This window comes from Ranitomeya variabilis, chromosome 7 (assembly GCF_051348905.1).
Source record: "Ranitomeya variabilis isolate aRanVar5 chromosome 7, aRanVar5.hap1, whole genome shotgun sequence".
Classification (NCBI taxonomy): domain Eukaryota; kingdom Metazoa; phylum Chordata; class Amphibia; order Anura; family Dendrobatidae; genus Ranitomeya; species Ranitomeya variabilis.
The window spans coordinates 241,393,633-241,418,361 of NC_135238.1; the positions used below are offsets into that span (position 1 = coordinate 241,393,633).

General features: G+C 49.0%; 1 protein-coding gene across 2 annotated transcripts in view; it reads right to left on the minus strand.

Annotated features, from left to right (window-relative positions):
• Nucleotides 1-322: 322 nt before the first annotated feature.
• The window catches only part of CCDC14 (coiled-coil domain containing 14), a 36,929-nt gene continuing 12,522 nt past the window's right edge, over nt 323-24,729 (minus strand). For both annotated transcript variants that reach the window (XM_077273320.1, XM_077273319.1), the window contains exons 4-13: nt 15,923-15,995; nt 13,499-13,615; nt 13,159-13,326; nt 12,995-13,077; nt 12,417-12,888; nt 11,787-11,928; nt 10,882-10,955; nt 5,079-5,243; nt 3,841-3,973; nt 323-1,310 (exon numbers count right to left, since the gene is read on the minus strand). In XM_077273320.1, the coding sequence (XP_077129435.1) occupies nt 413-1,310; nt 3,841-3,973; nt 5,079-5,243; nt 10,882-10,955; nt 11,787-11,928; nt 12,417-12,888; nt 12,995-13,077; nt 13,159-13,326; nt 13,499-13,556 (2,193 nt within the window). In that variant the 5' untranslated portion in view covers nt 13,557-13,615; nt 15,923-15,995 and the 3' untranslated portion in view covers nt 323-412. The remainder of the gene's footprint in view (nt 1,311-3,840; nt 3,974-5,078; nt 5,244-10,881; nt 10,956-11,786; nt 11,929-12,416; nt 12,889-12,994; nt 13,078-13,158; nt 13,327-13,498; nt 13,616-15,922; nt 15,996-24,729) is intronic.

Here is a 24,729-nt window from a genome sequence, read left to right on the forward strand (position 1 = left end):
AGACATTATTAGTATTCTTAGTTCCGGGACTTATCGCCCGTGTATTCGGTGAGTGGTGGCAGCGTGTATGAGCGGGGTGTGATTTATGCTCCCATTACAGCATAGGACACAGGTTGAATGCTGGACTGAGAGAGGAGAGATAGATTAACCCTTGCAGGCACAACCCAAAGTCACGTGCTGAGAGCGGGCACGTGACGAATTAGTTACACCACAGAGTAAGGTATGCGTGACACCTTTATAATGCAGACATGACGTAACATGTAAGACCCCGCTGTCCAGCATTTATACCATCTATCCCCTCTGCTATGGAGGCGACTCCATCTCTGCAACTCTTGATTTTATTACAAATATTTCTAGCAATCACAATTTATAAGAATAATTTATCACATAATTTGGGTGGGGCTCGGCCCCTTTACTTCTGGCCGCCGCTCTGTAAGGTCCTCTGCAGTTCGGCTATATTGGCATCCAGGGCAGCGAGGCCGTTCCTGAAGTCCTGCTCATCATGGGAGGTGAAGGTGGAGAAGGAGCAGATGCTCCAGTCTGGTTTTCCCTCATACACTGAGCGCTCGCTGGGTGGATCGCCCCGGATCTGCAGTAGGACGGGAGGTGGATTTGACGGGCGTGGGATTCTCGGTGCAGATGCTTCAAGCCTGTGGTTGAGTTGAAGGGTCTCGGAGATTGGATCTGATGTGTGGGGCATATGGTGTGAAGCTTCGAAGACCCCGGGATTCTTCTCAGAGCTACAGAGTCTGATCTTATTGTCGTCCTGATTGCCGGAGTCCAGGTCTCTGTCCACACTGTGAACCTTGGGTGGGGTGCACATCCACCTCAGGGACGCATCCTGCTTACATGGGCTGCTCACTAAAGGCAGATACAAGGTGTCATCTGGTCGGGGCTCGGTGCTGGTTAGATAAAACGATTCACTCCCCAATTCTTGTGGTTTGGATTTGCTTGGGCTGTAAGGGCAGGCTGCAGGAGGAGCGCTCTGGGGGCCACCATTAGGGACATGTGCTTGACCGACCCTATAATCCTCGCTCACATCAGCTTTTGCCCCTTTCCCGCAGCTTTCCTGGCCGCTGGGTGGGAGCAGAGGTCTATCAGAATATATGGGGTCCGTGCCAGTGAACACCTGGTCTGTCTCCAGCCTTTTCAGATAATTGAGTATAGAGGTGCTGGCCGGACCCTCCTCGCTCTGTAGTTGTCGGTCATAGCTGCCCAGTGCTGCCCGAGTCAGGCTGGGGCCAGGTTTGGGTTTCGGGGCGTCTTTACCGAGATCACACAGCAGTTTGGCCATGCTGGCTTGTAGGGTCCTGTAAGGAGAAACACAGAAACTTTAAAAACCAAGCAAAATTCTGCACAAGAAGTCTGCGGAGGAGCACCACAAGTGCCAGGCTTCACGTGCAGCTCTGTAACAGATGCAGGACCCATGGGTATCGGGACAACGGAGCCTACTGGACACGTGACCACAGCAGTGAATGGCTACCAGCAATGGTCGGTGCCCACCGCAACACCGCTGCTGCCAGAGATTGGCTGCAGGAATGGAAAAAGCCACAGCGCCACGGACGAGGAAACCGAACTGTCCAGACACCGACCACAGGAGGCAGAGCCACGAGACGGACAAACTGCACGGTTTCTGTTACCCATGTATTTGTATGGGAGTTATGGACACGGTGTAAGTTCAGCCACTTCCGGCTGTGTCCATAGCTCCACGTCCAGCAATCGGCGTCCGGACAGTTATAAAATAATAAACACTCCCTCCGACGCCGTGCCCGCGGTGTCGGCACTCCTCCTCCCATTCTGGTGTTGTGACACCGGCGCCCAATCAGCGCTGCCGTCACTGTCTCCGCCGTTGGACAAATCGACCACAAAGAGGGAGTCCGGGAGCAGCGGATCTCAGACTTCCTGTCCCTGCTCAGTTCGACAGGTGGTGAGGACAGTGACCCGGCGCAGATTGGGAAGGAGAGCCCCGGCGAGAGCAAGTGCCAACACCGCGGGAACGGCACCAGCATGAGAGGTCAATATAAGCTTTATTTTATGGGGGCCAAACATTTTTATCAAGAAGGGGTTGTCCTAGTAGTGGACAACCCCTTTAAGTTGTAGAACCCCTTTACTGATCCTGGAGCTCTGCAGGAGTCATTAGACAATGGCCCAGGGCCAACAGCACTGACACCCAGTAAATGAAAAACCAAGACAATGCTGGGAAGGGGCAGCCATCTTTCTTCCTCCCAGTAATGGACTATTGAGTCATGTTCACGCTGAGCTTTCTTTTTTTTTTAAATCATCATTTTGGAATTGTGTGAACATGGCGTAAGGGCTACAGGTGAGGATTGCTGCAAGCTCCAAGCGATGTGGGGGGTCCGTCATACACCGCAGGTAACACCAGACCTCCATTTATATTAGGGGATGTGCACACGGTCAGGAATGGCTCAGGATTTGAGGTAGGTGAAATCTGCATCTGAGGTCACCAGCGTTTTTGATGCTTTTTTTTTTGTCACTTGAAATAAAGCTAATTGAAAGTTGGCTTCTGGGAAGGAAAAATAAAAGTGATTTCCTGTTTGCAGATATATTGGGGTATGTTCCCACAGTCAGTAGACGCTGCAGGTTGGATGCTGCGTACATACGCTGTGTCCAGCTGTTACAGCATATTGGATGGGATATCCCACGCCCACTATGTGTGCACCCCGCGGCTCACCCGCAGAGACGGACATGGGGCGCGTCTTCCCAGACAACAGCATGTCAATTTATGGAGTGGAGGCGCTCAGTCCCAGCAGTGTAAATTACCCGTACACTTTCATTAGATGCGGTAAAACGTAGGAAGTGCGGGAGCGCAGGTTACTACACAAGTGTACTAATTTACATAATAGTGAATCTTATGACACAGCCGGACATACACGACACAGGAAGCGGAGGAAAGCACAGAGGTCCCCTTCTTTTAATAAATAATAATTATTTAAAAAAAAAAAAAAAAAGGCGCAGGGTCCCCCCCATATTTATTAACCAGGCAGAGTAAAGCAGACAGCTGGGACTGGTATTTCAGGCTGGTAAGGATCCAATATCCATGAACCTTACCCGTCTGATAATACCAGGCCGCAGCAGTCTGCTTACCTTGGATCCTTGGATGGTTAGCAAAAATAGTGGGATCTCCCTCCCCCCCCCCCCCCCCCCCAACAAAAAATAGCGTGGGGTCGCCCTATTTTTGTTAACCAGCTAAGGAAAAAGCAGACAGCTGCGGCCTGGTATTCCCAGGCTTGCGAGACCCATGGATTTTGGCCCTCACCAGCCTAAAAATAGGAGCCCGCAGCCGCCCCACAATTGGCGCATCCAAAGAGATCAGCTCTGCTACATCTGGATGTCAGGCTGAACGGTGGCATTATGCCACCGCAACATTAATTGACATGCTGCGGTCTGGAAAGAAGCACTGTGTGTCTGTTTACCCACTGTGCTGAAACATCTGGATGCTGCGGATGTACCCAGCGTCCAACCCGAAGCGTTTACTGACCGTGGGGACAAACCCTTAGAGTCGCTAGAGAGCAAAAATCAAAGAAAAAATGACACGGCCTGTGAGCGAGTGCGGAGGGCTTTACCACGATAGTCTCAATATTTAGGACAGATCAAGTACAGAAAATCATGAATGATCCCATGTGAGATGACGAATGTCCTTCATTCCCACCGACCCTCATGAATTATATCCAGTTACAACCTCACAGGGAACCACATTATGTGGGAACAGAAACATAATCCAATTTACTGCTCGGACATTCATGGCTCTCACTAAAAGACGAGGATGAGGACCCCTGATCGGGGCGAGCTGCAGACGTGTATAGGGTAACTGAGCTTTACCGCGTGAGATCTCGGAGACGGGCGACCTCCGCATCCCGCTGCCGCAGGGTAATCCCCAAAATCTGCTTCTCCTTCTCTGAAGCCTCCAATGTAAACTGGACGGACTTCATCTTCATTGTGGCCTCGTCCACTTCTGAAATACAGAAACATATTTGGGGCTTCTGGAAAAGTGACGGCACGTTTAGTATCAGGATCGTTAGACTTAGGAGCTGCATTATCATTCTTGCTCTTATACTAAACTTAGAGGGGATCTCCACTGCTGCACAACCCTTTGTTAATGCAAAAGTGCCCCAGGTAGCAAACCATAAGTACACACTCCCCAGGTTGTAGCGTCAGAGTCCAAGTTGATATAAAAAGGACCAACTCCGACTCCTATCATACTGGGTGCAGTAGTACAGTGCAGGTTGTAATGTAAATGTTTTCATAAGAATTTGGGAAAGTTCTGAAATGTCCTATAAATGTCCGTCAACGTCAGTGGTGACCGGAGCTGTGGAGTCAGAGTTAGGGAAATTGAGGAGTCTGAGTCAGGTTTGGTGGTTACCAACTCCACAGCCCTGCACAATCCCCTCCTGGACAGCCCTGCGCAATCCCCTCCTGGACAGCCCTGCACAATCCCCTCCTGGACAGCCCTGCGCAATCCCCTCCTGGACAGCCCTGCGCAATCCCCTCCTGGACAGCCCTGCGCAATCCCCTCCTGGACAGCCCTGCGCAATCCCCTCCTGGACAGCCCTGCGCAATCCCCTCCTGGACAGCCCTGCACAATCCCCTCCTGGACAGCCCTGCACAATCCCCTCCTGGACAGCCCTGCACAATCCCCTCCTGGACAGCCCTGCACAATCCCCTCCTGGACAGCCCTGCACAATCCCCTCCTGGACAGCCCTGCACAATCCCCTCCTGGACAGCCCTGCACAATCCCCTCCTGGACAGCCCTGCACAATCCCCTCCTGGACAGCCCTGCACAATCCCCTCCTGGACAGCCCTGCACAATCCCCTCCTGGACAGCCCTGCACAATCCCCTCCTGGACAGCCCTGCACAATCCCCTCCTGGACAGCCCTGGAGAGCCCAGTTATCCGGATCAATGGGGTTCCCAGCAATAAGCAAGATAGTACTTATCCTGTGGTCCTCCATACAATAAAACACAATCACGTCAGGTCAATGCAGGAATCCCCTCATCTGTGCACGTAGGGGTGCGTAGCGTATAAAACCTTCACAGGCCCCGGCACTGGAGGTCACTTGCCTTTCTGCACAGTGGCCATTTCCTGCTCCTTCTCCTGGAGGATCTGGGCCGTCCGCCGGCTCTCTTCCCTCTGCACCTCCATGGCTGTCAGCAGGTCCCGGTGTTCGCGCTGCGCAGACTCCAGCGCTTTCTTCAGGGCCTCATTCATGGACTGAAGCGAGGACACTGCAGAGGACAGGACAAGTCTATGAGGACTTTCTATCGTCTCGTCTACTCCAGCTGCAATCTGTAGACGTCTGCAATGTCGGGAAATTGTGAAACATCTTCAAGATTTGTAAACAAGAGCAGATCATTTTAGGTTACCGCCATAAACAGCCATATGTCGGCCCCCTCTCCGAGAGAAAAAAAAAAATAGCTGAGGTCACCCAAACCTATAAACCGGTCTGGGAGCCGTATCCGCAGACATCATAGCAAACAGACGATCATCATGTCTGCTGCTCAATCCAAAAAATCTGGAAAGAAAGTTTCCATTACTGACAGATTGTAGTGTTATAATCCAGGGCATTCAGGGGGACACAGTAGTGGGACCCCCATTGTAGAGACAGATGCATGTGGCAGAGGCGCCCGGTTCCCCGCAGGCCCAGACTTCCTGCTTGTATGATGGATCACGGCTGCAGCGATCACATGTCCCTGCAACAAGACATCATTGCTGCAGCAGGAAAAAAGATGGGGGTCCTTCAGGGGAAGATCATTCATTTTACATTTTAAAGGGAACCCGGCACCTGCTGCCCAGACAGGGTCAGAGCCCAGCGCCATCATTGCGGCCAGGTGCACCTGTAGTCATAGATCCGCCGTTTTAGAGAAAAGTAGGCCTGGCAGCAATCATGGGGCAGGCGCTGATTTATGCCGTCCGTCATTTGGCAGCATAAATCAGGTGACAGGTTACCTTTAACCCCTTCACGACCTTTGACGCATACGCTGCGTCATGAAAGTCGGTGCCAATGCGACCTATGACGCAGCGTATGCGTCATGGAATGATCGCGTCCCTGCAGATCGGGTGAAAGGGTTAACTCCGATTTTACCCGATCTGCAGAGACAGGGGGAGTGGTACTTCAGCCCAGGGGGGGTGGCTTCACCCCCCCGTGGCTACGATCGCTCTGATTGGCTGTTGAAAGTGAAACTGCCAATCAGAGCGATTTGTAATATTTCACCTAAAAAACTGGTGAAATATTACAATCCAGCCATGGCCGATGCTGCAATATCATCGGCCATGGCTGGAAATACTCAAGTGCCCCCCCCACACCCACCGATCGCCCCCCCAGTCCTCCGTTATGGGGTCCGGTCCCCTCCGTCCGCCTGCCGGCTCCCCCGTCCTCCTGTCCGCTCCCTCCTTGCTCAGATCCCCCCCCCCTGTGCTCCGATCACCCCCCCGTGCTCCGATCCACCCCCCCACCACCCCTTCATACTTACCGATCCTCCCGGTGTCCGGCCGTCTCCTCGCTGGGCGCCGCCATCTTGGAAAATGGCGGGCGCATGCTCAGTGCGCCCGCCGAATCTGCCAGTCGGCAGATTCCTTACAAGTACATTTTGATCGCTGTGGTAGGTTCTATCACAGCGATCAAAATAAAAAAAATAATAAATACCCCCCCCCCCCCTTTATCACCCCCATAGGTAGGGACAATAATAAAATAAAGAAATTTTTTTTTTCTTTTTCCACTAGGGTTAGGGTTAGAACTAGGGTTAGAACTAGGGGTAGGGTTAGGGTTATGGCATGTGCACACAGAGCGGATCGGCCGCGGATCCGCAGCGGATCGGCGGCGGATCGGCCGCGGCGGATCCGCAGCGGATCGGCCGCGGATCCGCAGCGGATCGGCCGCGGATCCGCAGCGGATCGGCCGCGGATCCGCAGCGGATCGGCCGCGGATCCGCAGCGGATCGGCCGCGGATCCGCAGCGGATTGGCCGCTGCGAATTCGAAGCAGTTTTCCATCAGGTTTACAGTACCATGTACACCTAAGGAAAACCAAATCCGCTGTGCCCATGGTGCGGAAAATTCCGTGCAGAAACGCTGCATTGTATTTTCCGCAGCATGTCAATTCTTTGTGCGGATTCCGCAGCGTTTTACACCTGTTCCTCAATAGGAATCCGCAGGTGAAATCCGCACAAAAAAACACTGGAAATCTGCTGTAAATCCGCAGGTAAAACGCAGTGCCTTTTACCTGCAGATTTTTCAAAAATCGTGCGGAAAAATCTCACACGAATCCGCAACGTGGGCACATAGCCTTAGGGTTAGGGTTGGAATTAGAGTTAGGGTTGGTATTAGGGCTAGGGTTTGAAATAGGGTTAAGATTAGGCTTGTGGTTAGGGTTACGGATAGGGTTAGGGGTGTGTTGGGGTTACAGTTGTGGTTAGGGTTGGGATTAGGGTTACGGTTGGGATTAGGGTTAGGATTAGGGTTGGAATTAGGGTTACGGGTGTGTTGTGGTTAGGGGTGTGTTGGGGTTAGGGTTGTGATTAGGGTTATGGCTACAGTTGGGATTAGGATTAGGGGTGTGTTGGGGTTAGTGTTGAAGTTAGAATTGAGGGGTTTCCACTGTTTAGGCACATCAGGGGTCTCCAAACGCAACATGGCGCCACCATTGATTCCAGCCAATCTTGCGTTCAAAAAGTCAAATGGTGCTCCCGCCCTTCCAAGCCCCGACGTGCGCCCAAACAGTGGTTTACCCCCACATTTGGGGTACCAGCGTACTCAGGACAAACTGGGCAACAACTGTTGGGGTCCAATTTCTCCTGTTACCCTTGCAAAAATAAAAAATTACTTGCTAAAACATAATTTTTGAGGAAAGAACAATTATTTTTTATTTTCACGGCTCTGCGTTGTAAACTTCTGTGAAGCACTTGGGGATTGAAAGTGCTCACCACACATCTAGATTAGTTCCTTGGGGGGTCTAGTTTCCAAAATGGGGTCACTTGTGGGGGGTTTCTACTGTTTAGGCATATCAGGGGCTCTGCAAACGTAACATGATGCCCGCAGACCATTCCATCAAAGTCTGCATTCCAAAACGTCACTACTTCCCTTCCGAGCCCCGGCATGTGCCCAAACAGTGGTTTACCCCCACATATGGGGTATCAGCGTACTCAGGAGAAACTGGACAACAACTTTTGGGGTCCAATTTCTCCTGTTACTCTTGCAAAAATAAAAAATTCTGGGCTAAAAAAATATTTTTGAGGAAAGGAAACACATTTATTAATTTCACGGCTCTGCGTTATAAACTTCTGTGAAGCACTTGGGGGTTCAAAGTGCTCACCACACATCTAGATAAGTTCCCTTGGGGGTCTAGTTTCCAAAATGGAGTCACTTGTGGGGAGTTCCTACTGTTTAGGCACATCAGGGGCTCTGCAAACGCAACCTGATGCCCGCAGAGCATTCCATCAAAGTCTGCATTTCAAAACGTCACTACTTCCCTTCCGAACCCCGACGTGTGCCAAAACAGTGGTTTACCCCCACATATGGGGTATCAGCGTACTCAGGAGAAACTGGACAACAACTTTTGGGGTCCAATTTCTCCTGTTACCCTTGGGAAAATAAAAAATTGTGGGCTAAAAAATCATTTTTGAGAAAAGAAAAATTATTTTTTATTTTCACGGCTCTGCGTTATAAACTTCTGTGAAGCACTTGGGGGTTCAAAGTGCTCACCACACATCTAGATTAGTTCCTTGGGAGGTCTAGTTTCCAAAATGGGGTCACTTGTGCTGGAGCTCCAATGTTTAGGCACACAGGGGCTCTCCAAACGTGACATGGTGTCCGCTAATGATTGGAGCTAATTTTCCATTCAAAAAGCCAAATGGCGTGCCTTCCCTTCCGAGCGCCCAAACAGTGGTTTACCCCCACATATGGGGTATCATCGTACTCAGGACAAACTGGACAACAACATTTGGGGTCCAATTTCTCCTATTATCCTTGGGAAAATAAAAAATTCTGGGCTAAAAATAATTTTTGAGGAAAGAAAAATTATTTTTTTATTTTCACGGCTCTGCGTTATAAACTTCTGTGAAGCACCTGGGGGTTGTAAGTGCTCACTATGCATCTAGATAAGTTCCTTGGGGGGTCTAGTTTCCAAAATGGGGTCACTTGTAGGGGAGCTCCAATGTTTAGGCACACAGGGGCTCTCCAAACGCGACATGGTGTCCGCTAACGATTGGAGCTAATTTTCCATTCAAAAAGTCAAATGGCACGCCTCCCCTTCCGAGCCTTGCCGTGCACCCAAACAGTGGTTTACCCCCACATATGAGGTATCGGCGTACTCAGGAGAAATTGCCCAACAAATTTTAGGATCCATTTTATCCTGTTGCCCATGTGAAAATGAAAGAATTGAGGCTAAAAGAAATTTTGTGTGAAAAAAAAGTACTTTTTCATTTTTGCGGATCAATTTGTGAAGTACCTGGGGGTTTAAAGTGCTCACTATGCCTCTAGATGAGTTCCTTGGGGGGTCTAGTTTCCAAAATGGGGTCACTTGTGGAGGAGCTCCAATGTTTAGGCACACAGGGGCTTTCCAAACGCGACATGGTGTCCGCTAACGATGGAGATAATTTTTCATTCAAAAAGTCAAATGGCGCTCCTTCCCTTCCGAGCCTTACCATGTGCCCAAACAGTGGTTTACCCCCACATGTGAGGTATTGGTGTACTCAGGAGAAATTGCCCAACAAAATTTAGGATCCATTTTATCCTGTTGCCCATGTGAAAATGAAAAAATTGAGGCTAAAATAATTTTTTTGTGAAAAAAAAGTACTTTTTCATTTTTACGGATCAATTTGTGAAGCACCTGGGGGTTTAAAGTGCTCACTATGCTTCTAGATAAGTTCCTTGGGGGGTCTAGTTTCCAAAATGGGGTCACTTGTGGGGGAGCTCCAATGTTTAGGCACACGGGGGCTCTCCAAACGTGACATGGTGTCCGCTAAAGATTGGAGCCAATTTTTCATTCAAAAAGTCAAATGGCGCTCCTTCCCTTCCGAGCCCTGCCGTGCGCCCAAACAGTGGTTTACCCCCACATATGAGGTATCAGCGTACTCAGGACAAATTGGACAACAACGTCCGTGGTCCAGTTTCTCCTTTTACCGCTGGGAAAATAAAAAAATTGTTGCTAAAAGATCATTTTTGTGACTAAAAAGTTAAATGTTCATTTTTTACTTCCATGTTGCTTCTGCTGCTGTGAAACACCTGAAGGGTTAATAAACTTCTTGAATGTGGTTTTGAGCACCTTGAGGGGTGCAGTTTTTAGAATGGTGTCACTTTTGGGTATTTTCAGCCATATAGAACCCTCAAACTGACTTCAAATGTGAGGTGGTCCCTAAAAAAATGGTTTTGTAAATTTTGTTGTAAAAATGAGAAATCACTGGTCAAATTTTAACCCTTATAACTTCCTAGCAAAAAAAAAAAATTGTTTCCAAAATTGTGCTGATGTAAAGTAGACATGTGGGAAACGTTATTTATTAACTATTTTGTGTCACATAACTCTCTGGTTTAACAGAATAAAAATTCAAAATGTGAAAATTGCGAAATTTTCAATTTTTTTGCCAAATTTCCATTTTTTTCACAAATAAACTCAGAAATTATCGACCTAAATTTACCACTAACATGAAGCCCAATATGTCACGAAAAAACAGTCTCAGAATCGCTAGGATCCGTTGAAGCGTTCCGGAGTTATTACCTCATAAAGGGACACTGGTCAGAATTGCAAAAAACGGCAAGGTCATTAAGGCCAAAATAGGCTGGGTCATGAAGGGGTTAAAACCAATCTGAACATCTGGTAAGTTATTCTCCCCAAACAACCCCTCTATCCATACAGCCCCTTTAAGCGATTCACCTTCAGAGTTCTGCTCCTCAGTCCTCGTTCCTCGCTCCCGATCTCTGAGCTGTTGGTTGAGGATTCGTAATCTCCTGAAAGCAATGAAGATGCAGACAGAAGGGTTATACCATAATCATCCAAGCCTGCAGCTTTACAATTTCTGCCCTGGAGGAGAGGAGCAGCAATATTACTCTTAATGGTCGGATGAGAGCAGAAGAGCGGCTAGCATCATATTATTCAGTAAATTACATTTTAGATGTTTCTCCACAATCCTGCTCCCTCTGTAGACAGTATGTGCCAATCCTCGCCGCTGCATCACTCCACACGAGGGAGAAAAACTAGGAACTCACAGATCCCTGTAAAGGCAACATTGAGCTAGCGGGATCTCCATTAGGCTGCATTCAGATGGACGTGGACAGTCACATCCACAGGCTGGAGCTGCGGGAGTCGGGGTGCAGCAGCGAGCTTTCATCTGCACTGTGAATTGGGGCATGAGGTGCAGACAGTTCGGACTAGCCTTATGTTGTGCACAATAATGATTTGCCTGGTGCCAGCTGCATTTGATGCCGTTTTGTCTTCTGCACCTCCATGGACTGATGGCCAGGTCTGCACGATTTCCCAGGTGTCACGGAGTCTGAAGGTCGCCTTATCCTGCAGGGGTTCAGCATTGCTGCTGTACAGAAAGAGCAGCCAATGTCGCCCCTATAGGAGAAGCTCTCGTCCCCAGATCTGTCTGTGATCACACAATTATTGGGAAACTTGCAGTCCGAGAGGAGCATTCGAGATCCACAAATCGCAGAGCTGTACAGCAGGAAGCCTCCACATGTCAGTAGTCGCCTCTGTACTATACACATATACAGCGCCTGCCGCCATCCTGGACGGGTACTACAGGGGGCAGACGTTATCGTGGAGGACGACGTTACCTGCGTAACTGAGCATTCTCACTCCGCAGAGGCTGCAGCGCCAGGGCGATCTCTGCATGAACACTGATGTCGCTTACAGCAGCGGGCAGCAGGGAAACACGGTGCTCCAACTCTGAAACCAGACGCTTCGCCTCCTCGTCACCTGCAGGGAGCGGAGATCAGAGCACAACGTGAATCTGTGCAACAATCGATAATTACCAATACGTGTTACTCTGCAGCAGTCACCTGGGAATCGCACCCATCCACAACACTCACTGCATCCTACAGGAAAGGAGAAGTCTCTGTAGTAAACTGATCAGCCAATGGGGATGAGAGGAGACTAAAGTCTGATCCCTCTGAACTCACAGCATGCATGGTCATGAAGGGTTAAAGGGTCCGGCGCTGCCCCGATATTGATGCCCTATTGGGAGATCTGGACTGCCCCATTGACTTATTAGGGTTATGTACACCGGCCCCGTCTCTATGGCTGCGCACCCCACATTGGCACGGCACATCCACCAGGCAGGGTCTGGGTTCACCTGGACGGTTTTGGTGTATGTAGTTGGCAGCCCCCACACACACATCACTTGCCACTTTGTGCTATTACGAGGGGGCATAATGAGATGAACATCTCCCAATAGTCACACTTACCGCGATCTGCCACCAAGGACTTGATGTCTCCCAGCAAATATTTCACCGTCTGTATTTTCTTCTCCGTCTTCTCGGGTGTCTTCTTATGTTTGCTAAAACTTGTCTGACAGCTGATATCCCGCACAGGCACGGCAGCATCATCCTCGTCGCTCTCTGTCGGGGGTCCCGCTCCCTCACAGTCAGACTCCCCTGTATATGCTGCCGCCTGTGTGTTCAAGTGGATTTCACTCAGTTGTAGCTGAGCTAAGTGAGCGGCCACACACTGCAGCAGATCAGAGTCCCGGATCAGGCTCTTGTAGTTCTCCAATACATTGGCAGGATGTGCGGCCTGGTAGCCGGGGTGCACCACGGTGTTTTGAAGTGCTGGCGCTTGTATATTGGCAGGCAAGGCGAAAGGTGAGGATGCAGGTATGGAGGACGGAAAGTGAGTGATGCCCCCTGGTGGCACGGTCTGGTGGAAATCGCTGGAGCTCTACAAGACAAGGATAATCTTCAGATACTTCAACATTCAATTACAAAAAATCATTCAGAATCCTGTGGCAAGAAATAAGGAAGAAAGAATACGAAATGTCACCTACCTGGAGATTTGCAGGATGTTGTGGGGACAGGGCTGGTGTAGATGTAGGCAGCCGACAGTTGTACCGAGCAGAAGCCTCAGGACCTGGGAACGATACAAGAGGAGACTGAGGAGTAGTAGAAGCAGAACATCCACCTCGGGGGTCAGCTGGGTCCGGGGAACTACCTGGAGGAGCAGCGCAGGTCACCGGAGAGGACACGCAGTTTAAGTGTTGCATCTGTGTAGTTACATGGTCCAAATTATGGGAAGGCACAATCAAAGGAGGAGAAGTCACACGGGGTCTCTGTGCCTCAGCACTACAGAGCCCAGGGGCCACAGTCCTTCTGAGGGATCCTAAATAACGACAACCAATGAAAAAAAGGCATCAGAAGTCCTAATGCTTGGGACAAGCATGGCGGCAGAGCTGACACTCCTCATTAGGCTGCATAAGGATCATCCACCGATCGTCCCACATTAGGTTCACGCAGCTATAGAGCTTATCCTAACCCCTGCCCATGTCACTCACCCTTCTCCTTGTGTGTGGCCGTCGCGTGCCTTTTCACCACAGTCTTCTTTGTTTTCATGGTGGACGATCTGACATTCTCTTTGGTGACAGGTCCCTTGTGAGGCTTCAGCTGACTCTCTGCGTAATGGGAATAAAACAGATGTGGTGAAGCTGCAGCACACCACCCACAGAGCCTGGGCAGAGCCCGTACCTTTCACGTCACCCCCAGAGCCAGGGAAGAGCCCGTACCTTTCACGTCACCCCCAGAGCCCGGGGACAGCCCGTACCTTTCACGTCACCCCCAGAGCCAGGGAAGAGCCCGTACCTTTCACGTCACCCCCAGAGCCCGGGGACAGCCCGTACCTTTCACGTCACCCCCAGAGCCTGGGCAGAGTCCCTACCTTTCACATCACCCCCAGAGCCCGGGGACAGCCCGTACCTTTCACGTCACCCCCCAGAGCCCGGGGACAGCCCGTACCTTTCACGTCACCCCCAGAGCCAGGGAAGAGCCCGTACCTTTCACGTCACCCCCAGAGCCCGGGGACAGCCCGTACCTTTCACGTCACCCCCAGAGCCAGGGAAGAGCCCGTACCTTTCACGTCACCCCCAGAGCCTGGGCAGAGTCCGTACCTTTCACGTCACCCCCAGAGCCAGGGAAGAGTCCCTACCTTTCACGTCACCCCCAGAGCCTGGGCAGAGCCCGTACCTTTCACGTCACCCCCAGAGCCCGGGGACAGCCCGTACCTTTCACGTCACCCCCCAGAGCCCGGGGACAGCTCGTACCTTTCACGTCACCCCCCAGAGCCAGGGAACAGCCCGTACCTTTCACGTCACCCCCAGAGCCTGGGCAGAGTCCGTACCTTTCACGTCACCCCCAGAGCCAGGGAAGAGTCCCTACCTTTCACGTCACCCCCAGAGCCTGGGCAGAGCCCGTACCTTTCACGTCACCCCCAGAGCCCGGGGACAGCCCGTACCTTTCACGTCACCCCCCAGAGCCCGGGGACAGCTCGTACCTTTCACGTCACCCCCCAGAGCCAGGGAACAGCCCGTACCTTTCACGTCACCCCCAGAGCCTGGGCAGAGTCCGTACCTTTCACGTCACCCCCAGAGCCAGGGAAGAGTCCCTACCTTTCACGTCACCCCCAGAGCCTGGGCAGAGCCCGTACCTTTCACGTCACCCCCAGAGCCCGGGGACAGCCCGTACCTTTCACGTCACCCCCAGAGCCAGGGAAGAGCCCGTACCTTTCACGTCACCCCCAGAGCCCGGGGACAGCCCGTACCTTTCACGTCACCCCCAGAGCCTGGGCAGAGTCCCTACCTTTCACATCACCCCCAGAGCCCGGGGACAGCCCGTACCTTTCACGTCACCCCCCAGAGCCCGGGGACAGCCCGTACCTTTCACGTCACCCCCAGAGCCAGGGAAGAGCCCGTACCTTTCACGTCACCCCCAGAGCCCGGGGACAGCCCGTACCTTTCACGTCACCCCCAGAGCCAGGGAAGAGCCCGTACCTTTCACGTCACCCCCAGAGCCTGGGCAGAGTCCGTACCTTTCACGTCACCCCCAGAGCCAGGGAAGAGTCCCTACCTTTCACGTCACCCCCAGAGCCTGGGCAGAGCCCGTACCTTTCACGTCACCCCCAGAGCCCGGGGACAGCCCGTACCTTTCACGTCACCCCCCAGAGCCCGGGGACAGCTCGTACCTTTCACGTCACCCCCCAGAGCCAGGGAACAGCCCGTACCTTTCACGTCACCCCCAGAGCCTGGGCAGAGTCCGTACCTTTCACGTCACCCCCAGAGCCAGGGAAGAGTCCCTACCTTTCACGTCACCCCCAGAGCCTGGGCAGAGCCCGTACCTTTCACGTCACCCCCAGAGCCCGGGGACAGCCCGTACCTTTCACGTCACCCCCCAGAGCCCGGGGACAGCTCGTACCTTTCACGTCACCCCCCAGAGCCAGGGAACAGCCCGTACCTTTCACGTCACCCCCAGAGCCTGGGCAGAGTCCGTACCTTTCACGTCACCCCCAGAGCCAGGGAAGAGTCCCTACCTTTCACGTCACCCCCAGAGCCTGGGCAGAGCCCGTACCTTTCACGTCACCCCCAGAGCCCGGGGACAGCCCGTACCTTTCACGTCACCCCCCAGAGCCCGGGGACAGCTCGTACCTTTCACGTCACCCCCCAGAGCCAGGGAACAGCCCGTACCTTTCACGTCACCCCCAGAGCCCGGGGACAGCCCCTACCTTTCATGCCACCCCCAGAGCCAGGGGAGACTACGTACCTTTCATGTCACCCCCCAGAGCCCGGGGAGAGCCCATACCTTTCACGTCACCCCCAGAACCAGGGCAGAGTCCCTACCTTTCACGTCACCCCCCAGAGCCCATACCTTTCACGTCACCCCCAGAGCCCGGGGACAGCCTGTACCTTTCACGTCACCCCCAGAGCCCGTACCTTTCACATCACACTCTAACAGGTCATGTAGCAGAGCGGCACACCGGTCCAGACCACGATTAATGACGAGAACCTGAGACAGAAACGCACAGTATTATCAACAATCCTCACATCTAGTTCTAAAACCACGGCCTAAAAATCCCCCGGAGTGTCCTCCGGATAAATGGATTCAGTCATGTTTAGAGATGAGTGAAGCGATTCCCAGCAGTCTGGTCACTACTCCCCGAGAACCACCTCCTACCATCCAAAGCGCCACATTAAGTAGCCCGCCTGGTGTGATGGCCTCATTGTGGCAGATTCCAGCAGGACTGACCCGGTGCTATAGGTAATACATAGGTAACACCATTAACTCAGTCCCCTGGATTACCTATAAGAAAGGAAGGTCACTTAGGGATAGGTACACAGCCACGACACCCCACAACGGATAAGAACTGGCTTGTATCCACTGTCAAGGGGTGTTACAGATGTAGTGGATGTGCAACGTGTAAATCTCCATCAGATTCTTTACCAGCTGTAGGTCCACGGGGATCATCTACTAGATTAATTGCCAATGTGGGATGGAGTACATTGGGAAAACCAAAAGAGAATTTAGAAGAAGGGTGGAGAGCACCTTAGGGACATCAAGAATCAAAGGGACACCCCCGTGGCAAGACATGTCAACAACGTACATCTTGGTAACCTTAAGGCGGGATAGACCAAGTGAATTTACCATACAGGGGTGGTGACTGGGATTACAGAATCCTACAAAAAGAGGCACGTTGGATTTACCACCTGAATACTGCTGCCCCTAACGGCCTGAATGACCAGCTCTGCTACACCGCCTTCCTCTAGCTTCAGGGTTGTATTAGGGTCAGAAGTCAGCCGTTGACGAGCAGGGGCGCCAATTGCGCAGGTCTCTAGGGTGCAAACCTCCGCGGTTAGGTAGCATTCAGACCTAGATTAGTGTGTAATAATGGGTATTGTAGGTATATCAGTATTTCACCCCTTCATGACCGTGGGATTTTCCATTTTTCCGTATTCGTTTTTCACTCCCCTCCTTCCCAGAGCCATAACTTTTTTATTTTTCCGTCAATTTGGCCATGTGAGGGCTTATTTTTTTGCGGGACGAGTTGTACTTTTGAACGACATCATTGGTTTTACCATGTCGTGTACTAGAAAACGGGAAAAAAATTCCAAGTGCGGTGAAATTGCAAAAAAAGTGCAATCTCACACTTGTTTTTTGTTTGGCTTTTTTGCTAGGTTCACTAAATGCTAACACTGAGCTGCCATTATGATTCTCCAGGTCATTACGAGTTCATAGACACCTAACATGACTAGGTTATTTTTTACCTAAGTGGTGAAAAAAAATTCCAAACTTTGCTAAAAAAAACAAAACAAAAAAAAAAACAAAAAAAAAAATTGCGCCATTTTCCGATACTTGTAGCGTCTCCATTTTTCGGGATCTTGGGTCAGGTCAGGGCTTATTTTTTGCGTGCCGAGCTGGCGTTTTTAATGATACCATTTTGGTGCAGATACGTTCTTTTGATCGCCCGTTATTGCATTTTAATGCAATGTCATGGCGACCAAAAAAACGTAATTCTGGCGTTTTGGATTTTTTTCTCATTACGCCGTTTAGCGATCAGGTTAATGCTTTTTTTTATTGATCGATCGGGCGATTCTGAACGCGGCGATACCAAATATGTGTAGGTTTGATTTTTTTTTTAATTGATTTATTTTGATTGGGGCGAAAGGGGGGTGATTTAAACTTTTATGTTTTTATTTTTTTCACTTTTTTTTTTTTTTACTTTTGCCATGCTTCAATAGCCTCCATGGGAGGCTAGAAGCAGGCACAACGCGATCGCCTCTGCTACAGTGATCATCAGATCGCTGCTATGCAGCAGAAAATCAGGTGTGCTGTGAGCGCCAACCACAGGGTGGCGCTCACAGCTACCGGCGATCAGTAACCATAGAGGTCTCAAGGACCTCTATGGTTACAATACTGAAGCATCGCCGACCCCTGATCATATGACGGGGGGTCGGCGATGACATTTCCGGCCGCCCGGCCGGATGCGGTAGTTAAATGCCGCTGTCTGCGTTTGACAGCGGCATTTAACTAGTTAATAGCGGCGGGTGAATCGCGATTTCACCCGCCGCTATTGCGGGCACATGTCAGCTGTTCAAAACAGCTGACATGTCCCGGCTTTGATGCGGGCTCACCGCGGAGCCCTGCATCAAAGCAGGGGACCTGACGTCGGACGTACTATCCCGTCCGACGTCAGGAAGGGGTTAAATCCCGCTATGACTGGTCCTATGTTACATCACAAACCCTCCGTCCTTCTTGGTCTACCTCATCTCTGTTATAGTCTGTCCGTTGTTCCCTGACTCGCCTACGGTTCCCACCCTTCTTGTCCACAGACCTGTCGCCCGTTCTTTGTGCGGTCTTCTTCTCCCTGGCTGATGCGATCAGCATTATAAGCTGCGTATTGGGGTGGTATTTGCTGCGTATTGGGGTGTACTTATTCTGCATAATGATCAGACCACTGGTATTCCCCTATGTCACGGATCCCCCTCCGTGCTGTCCCTAATTTGTCACGTGCCTGCTCTCAGCACGCAACTTGGGGTTGTGCCGGCAAGGGTTAATCTATTTCCCCTCTCTCAGTCCAGCATTCAACCTCTGTCCTATGCTGTAATGGGAGCATAAATCACACGCCCACCCAGGCCACACACCCGCTCATACACGCTGCCACCACTCACCGAACACACGGGCGATGAGTCCCAGAAATATTAATAATAATATTGTCTACCACTCATAAGGCTCACACACCTCAGGCTATGGATTATTTAGAACATACAAGGTTCAACTGTTAAAGTTTTATGCTTTAATACAAAAAGGTTCAGTGCTTACAGTAAAGAAAAAGGTATAAAAATATGGTAATAAAAAGACATACAACTTATGCAAAACAGTATAAAATTAACAGGAGAAAACTTACAGAAATAGCTAACTTGTAGTCTGCTTCTGCTCCCTGAGGGTAGGATGAATATAGACTGGATCACATCAGCTCAGCTGCCCTCACATGTGAACAATTTTGAATGTATACAAGCCAAATTTATAGAGTCACCCTGGAGGTCAGATTTCTAGACCAGCCCCTCAAGTTGATATTCTAATTGCTTGTTTTTGATTGGACCACGGCCGCGCCCCCAATGAATATAATATTTTCTCTGAGATTCTTTGTGTAAAGCTTCTCACAGATAGTGACAGGCTGTAATTGACATCTCTCCTCAAAGAGCTAGGAGGTGTCAAATGTTCCTTTTCTTCTTGGTTCCCAGCACGACCCCCTGGTGAGATTGGAGACAGAAGTCTGCTGTCTCAGAGAAATACATATTAATACCTGGGTGAGAACCTGCAGCCTTCAGGACAGATGTTCAATTATTACTAGTCACACAATAAACCTATACATAGTTCACTGCACATATATATATTTATACATATTTCACTACACCCTAGTTCCTCTATTAATATGGAAGTGGCCTTTTGCTTGACTGTACCCTTTATGGGTTTATGGGATTTCGCTGTACTTTTACTGCTTCCCTTCATCCTTTTTTTTTTTTTTATTTGACAGCTTTTTTGAGTTTTTGTCAGCTGGCAAATTATATTTTGCTGTCCGTACTTGTACCCATTGCTTTATTTTGGGGATTTAAGGGAGGTGTCCATGTTCCCCGCCCCCTTCTTGCAGAAAAGTGTGTACGCTTTGATGTCACCTGGACCGCTTCCTTGCAGCGCAGGACCTTCTGCGCGTCAGAGATCACGTAGTAATCTGGCCCGGAAGTGATGTCTAACCTGGAAGTGACGGGTGCGTGTCACCGGCCGGGAGCCTGCTCTGCAGCTGCCGGGAGCGGTGCCGGCTTTCCTTATTTAAGCGCGATAGCGCTGCTATGTGCAGACAGCATGATGCTGCACCGCTCTGTGGGCTTGTGCTAATGTACCAGCAGATTATAGGTGCCATGATGGTGGGGTGCTTCCCACTCTGTTGGTCCTTACTCCCCCTGAAGAATCTTATTGAGAGGAGCCACGTTGGGAGTAGCGTACCCCTATTCATCACTATCCCCAGCCATCACCACATTAACTCCAGCAGTCCCATACTTCTGATTGGGTGAGAGAGTTCTGAATGTGATGCTTGTTTATAATATCTCAGGGGGTCTGACCGGCAGGTGTATATGTATAATAATATTTCATGGGGTCTGACCAGCAGGTGTATATGTATAATAATATTTCATGGGGTCTGACCAGCAGGTGTATATGTATAATAATATTTCATAGGGTCTGATCAGCAGGTGTATATGTATAATAATATTTCATAGGGTCTGACCAGCAGGTGTATATGTATAATAATATTTCATGGGGTCTGACCAGCAGGTGTATATGTATAATAATATTTCATAGGGTCTGACCAGCAGGTGTATATGTATAATAATATTTCATGGGGTCTGACCAGCAGGTGTATATGTATAATAATATTTCATGGGGTCTGACCAGCAGGTGTATATGTATAATAATATTTCATAGGGTCTGACCAGCAGGTGTATATGTATAATAATATTTCATAGGGTCTGACCAGCAGGTGTATATTTATAATAATATTTCATAGGGTCTGACCAGCAGGTGTATATGTATAATAATATTTCATGGGGTCTGACCAGCAGGTGTATATGTATAATAATATTTCATGGGGTCTGACCAGCAGGTGTATATGTATAATAATATTTCATGGGGTCTGACCAACAGGTGTATATGTATAATATTTCATAGGGTCTGACCAGCAGGTGTATATGTATAATAATATTTCATAGGGTTTGACCAGCAGGTGTATATTTATAATAATATTTCATAGGGTCTGACCAGCAGGTGTATATTTATAATAATATTTCATGGGGTCTGACCAACAGGTGTATATGTATAATAATATTTCATAGGGTCTGACCAGCAGGTGTATATGTATAATAATATTTCATAGGGTCTGACCAGCAGGTGTATATGTATAATAATATTTCATAGGGTCTGACCAGCAGGTGTATATGTATAATAATATTTCATAGGGTTTGACCAGCAGGTGTATATTTATAATAATATTTCATAGGGTCTGACCAGCAGGTGTATATTTATAATAATATTTCATAGGGTCTGACCAGCAGGTGTATATTTATAATAATATTTCATGGGGTCTGACCAACAGGTGTATATGTATAATAATATTTCATAGGGTCTGATCAGCAGGTGTATATGTATAATAATATTTCATAGGGTCTGATCAGCAGGTGTATATGTATAATAATATTTCATGGGGTCTGACCAGCAGGTGTATATGTATAATAATATTTCATAGGGTCTGACCAACAGGTGTATATGTATAATAATATTTCATGGGGTCTGATCAGCAGGTGTATATGTATAATAATATTTCATAGGGTCTGACCAGCAGGTGTATATGTATAATAATATTTCATGGGGTCTGACCAGCAGGTGTATATGTATAATAATATTTCATGGGGTCTGACCAACAGGTGTATATGTATAATAATATTTCATAGGGTCTGACCAGCAGGTGTATATGTATAATAATATTTCATGGGGTCTGACCAGCAGGTGTATATGTATAATAATATTTCATGGGGTCTGACCAGCAGGTGTATATGTATAATAATATTTCATGGGGTCTGACCAGCAGGTGTATATGTATAATAATATTTCATGGGGTCTGACCAGCAGGTGTATATGTATAATAATATTTCATGGGGTCTGACCAGCAGGTGTATATGTATAATAATATTTCATGGGGTCTGACCAGCAGGTGTATATGTATAATAATATTTCATGGGGTCTGACCAGCAGGTGTATATGTATAATAATATTTCATAGGGTCTGACCAGCAGGTGTATATTTATAATAATATTTCATAGGGTCTGACCAGCAGGTGTATATGTATAATAATATTTCATGGGGTCTGACCAGCAGGTGTATATGTATAATAATATTTCATAGGGTCTGATCAGCAGGTGTATATGTATAATAATATTTCATAGGGTCTGACCAGCAGGTGTATATGTATAATAATATTTCATAGGGTCTGATCAGCAGGTGTATATGTATAATAATATTTCATGGGGTCTGACCAACAGGTGTATATGTATAATAATATTTCATAGGGTCTGACCAGCAGGTGTATATGTATAATAATATTTCATAGGGTCTGATCAGCAGGTGTATATGTATAATATTTCATGGGGTCTGTCCAGCAGGTGTATTTATAATATTATTTCATGGGGTCTGACCAGCAAGTGTATATGTATAATATTTCATGGGGTCTGACCAGTAGGTGTATATTTATGTCAATACCTGTTTGTATTATTAAACCAATGATATAATGTGGAGAATTGACTTCTAATAGGTAGTCTATAAATATAAATTGCTGATAGCCAAACACTGCCGGGATCTCCGCTCCTATTTGTTGGTCAGTGCTTGTGACTAGGGTTGAGCGAAACGGATCGAACATTTTCAAAAGTCGCCGACTTTTGGCAAAGTCGGGTTTCATGAAACCCGACCCGATCCTAGTGTGGGATCGGCCATGCTGTCGGCGATCTTCGCGCCAAAGTCACGTTTCATATGACGCTTTCAGCGCCTTTTCTCAGCCAATGAAGGAGGACGCAGAGTGTGGGCAGCGTGATGACATAGGTCTCGGTCCCCACCATCTTAGGTCTCGGTCCCCACCATCTTAGAGAAGGGCATTACAGTGATTGGCTTGCTTTCTGCGGCGTCACAGGGGCTATAAAGGGGCGTGCACGCCGACCGCCATCTTACTTCTGCCGGTCTGAGCATAGGGAGAGGTTGCTGCCGCTTCATCAGAAGCAGGGATATAGTTAGGGAGGGAAGATTAACCCCCAAACTGCTTGTGCTGTAGCGATTTCCACTGTCCAACACCACCTTTTCTTTGCAGGGACAGTGGAGGCTCGATTTCTTTGCATCAGCTCTGTAGCTTATAAGGCTCCCTGATAGCTGCGTTGCTGTGTGTACGCCGCTGTGCAAACCAACTGCTTTTTTAAAAGCACAAATCCTGTTGTTCCTTCCTTTCTGCACAGTTATCTTGTTTGTTTGTCCACACTTTTTGTGTGCAGTAGTCCTTTTTATTGCTGCCTGCCATACTTTTCAGAGATTATTGTAGGGAGCTAGTAATTGTAGTACAGTCCCTTTTATTTATTTATTTTTTATATATCTTCCAGTCACTTTCAGCCCCTGAAACTGTGTTGTGTAAAACAGTGGGCCTGTATTTTTCTGCACTGTCCCACACCTGAAAAGGGAGATTAATATTGCCAATCAGTGCATCTGTGCCAGTCGTGTCTGTGGTATCTCTGTCAGTCATTTTGTGCCACAGAAACTATACTGTCATACACTGGGCCTGATTTATTCAGCACTCACCCACACATAAAAAGGGAGATTTATATTCACAACAAGTTTACATACACCTTCTACCTTGTTTTACAGTACCATATAACGGTTGTTAGTTTGGTTACATTTTCCCAAAAATGAGGAAGGCTGGTGGAAGAGGTTGTGGCCGTGGGCGGTCATTGCCATCTGGTAATGCTGATGGTGGTGGTGGTGGAGCATCGGGTGGTAGAGGGAAAATCAAAATAGCACCTAAGTCTCGAGTTGTTGAGCCAGCGTCATCGTCCGGCTACACAAGGCCTCGAACGCTATCTTTTCTGGGAGTAGGAAAATCGCTGTTAAAGCCGGAGCAGCAGGAAAAAGTTTTGGCTTTCCTTGCTGACTCTGCCTCTAGCTCTTTCGCCTCCTCTTCGGATAGTTCAAAATTGAAAAGTAGCCAGTCGTTGGTAGATGCTCCCGGTCAGGAACAAGTTGATTCCTTGTGTCCTTCCCCCAAAACAACAGTGAAGGATGCGTCAGGCGACACAACAGTTTACTCCATGGAGCTCGTTACACATACCGTGCGCCTGGGTTAGAAAGGGAAATGATTCGGACATGGAGTGCACTGATGCACAGCCACAGCTAGATTGTCATGCTGTTCCATCGACTCACATCACTACATTGCCCTTGCAGTGTACGGAGCCAGAAACTGACCCTGATGAGACGATGGTGCCCATTCCCGAACGTTATAGCACCTTACACGGTGACACAGAGATAGCTGAACATGAGATTGAAGAGGAGGTGATAGATGACCCAGTTGTTGACCCCGATTGGCAGCCATTGGGGGAAGAGGGTGCCGCTGGCAGTAGCTCAGGAGCGGAGAAGGAGGATCGGCAGCAGCCATCTACATCACATTTGCTTTCATCTGGCAGGCCCGTCTCTGGCCAAAAAAGTTTGGCAAAACCAAAACCAGTTTTAGGACAGCGTGGCCATCCGGTGAAAGTAACACAGCGTGCAATGCCTGAAAAGGTATTCCATAGTAGGAAGAGTTGAGTGTGGCAATTTTTTACCCAAGATCCGAATGATGAGTGCAAAGTTATCTGTAAGAAATGCTCAAAAACATTTAGCAGAGGGAAGAATCCCCACAATTTAAATACAACGTGCATTTTCAGACATGTAACCAGCATGCACTTGCAAGCCTGGACTAACTACCAAACGTCCCGTACCGTTGGTGCACCTGCTCAGAATCCAGGTAGTCAGCAACGCTACATCGCTTCCCCCACTGTAAGCCCACCGGTTAGAACAACAACAGTAGCAAATGTGGAGGTGTCGTCGCTAGGGCAAAGCAGTCAGGGAATCAGAAGTTTATTGGTAGGAAACACTGTATGTAGGTCAACAGCAAGAATACCATCAC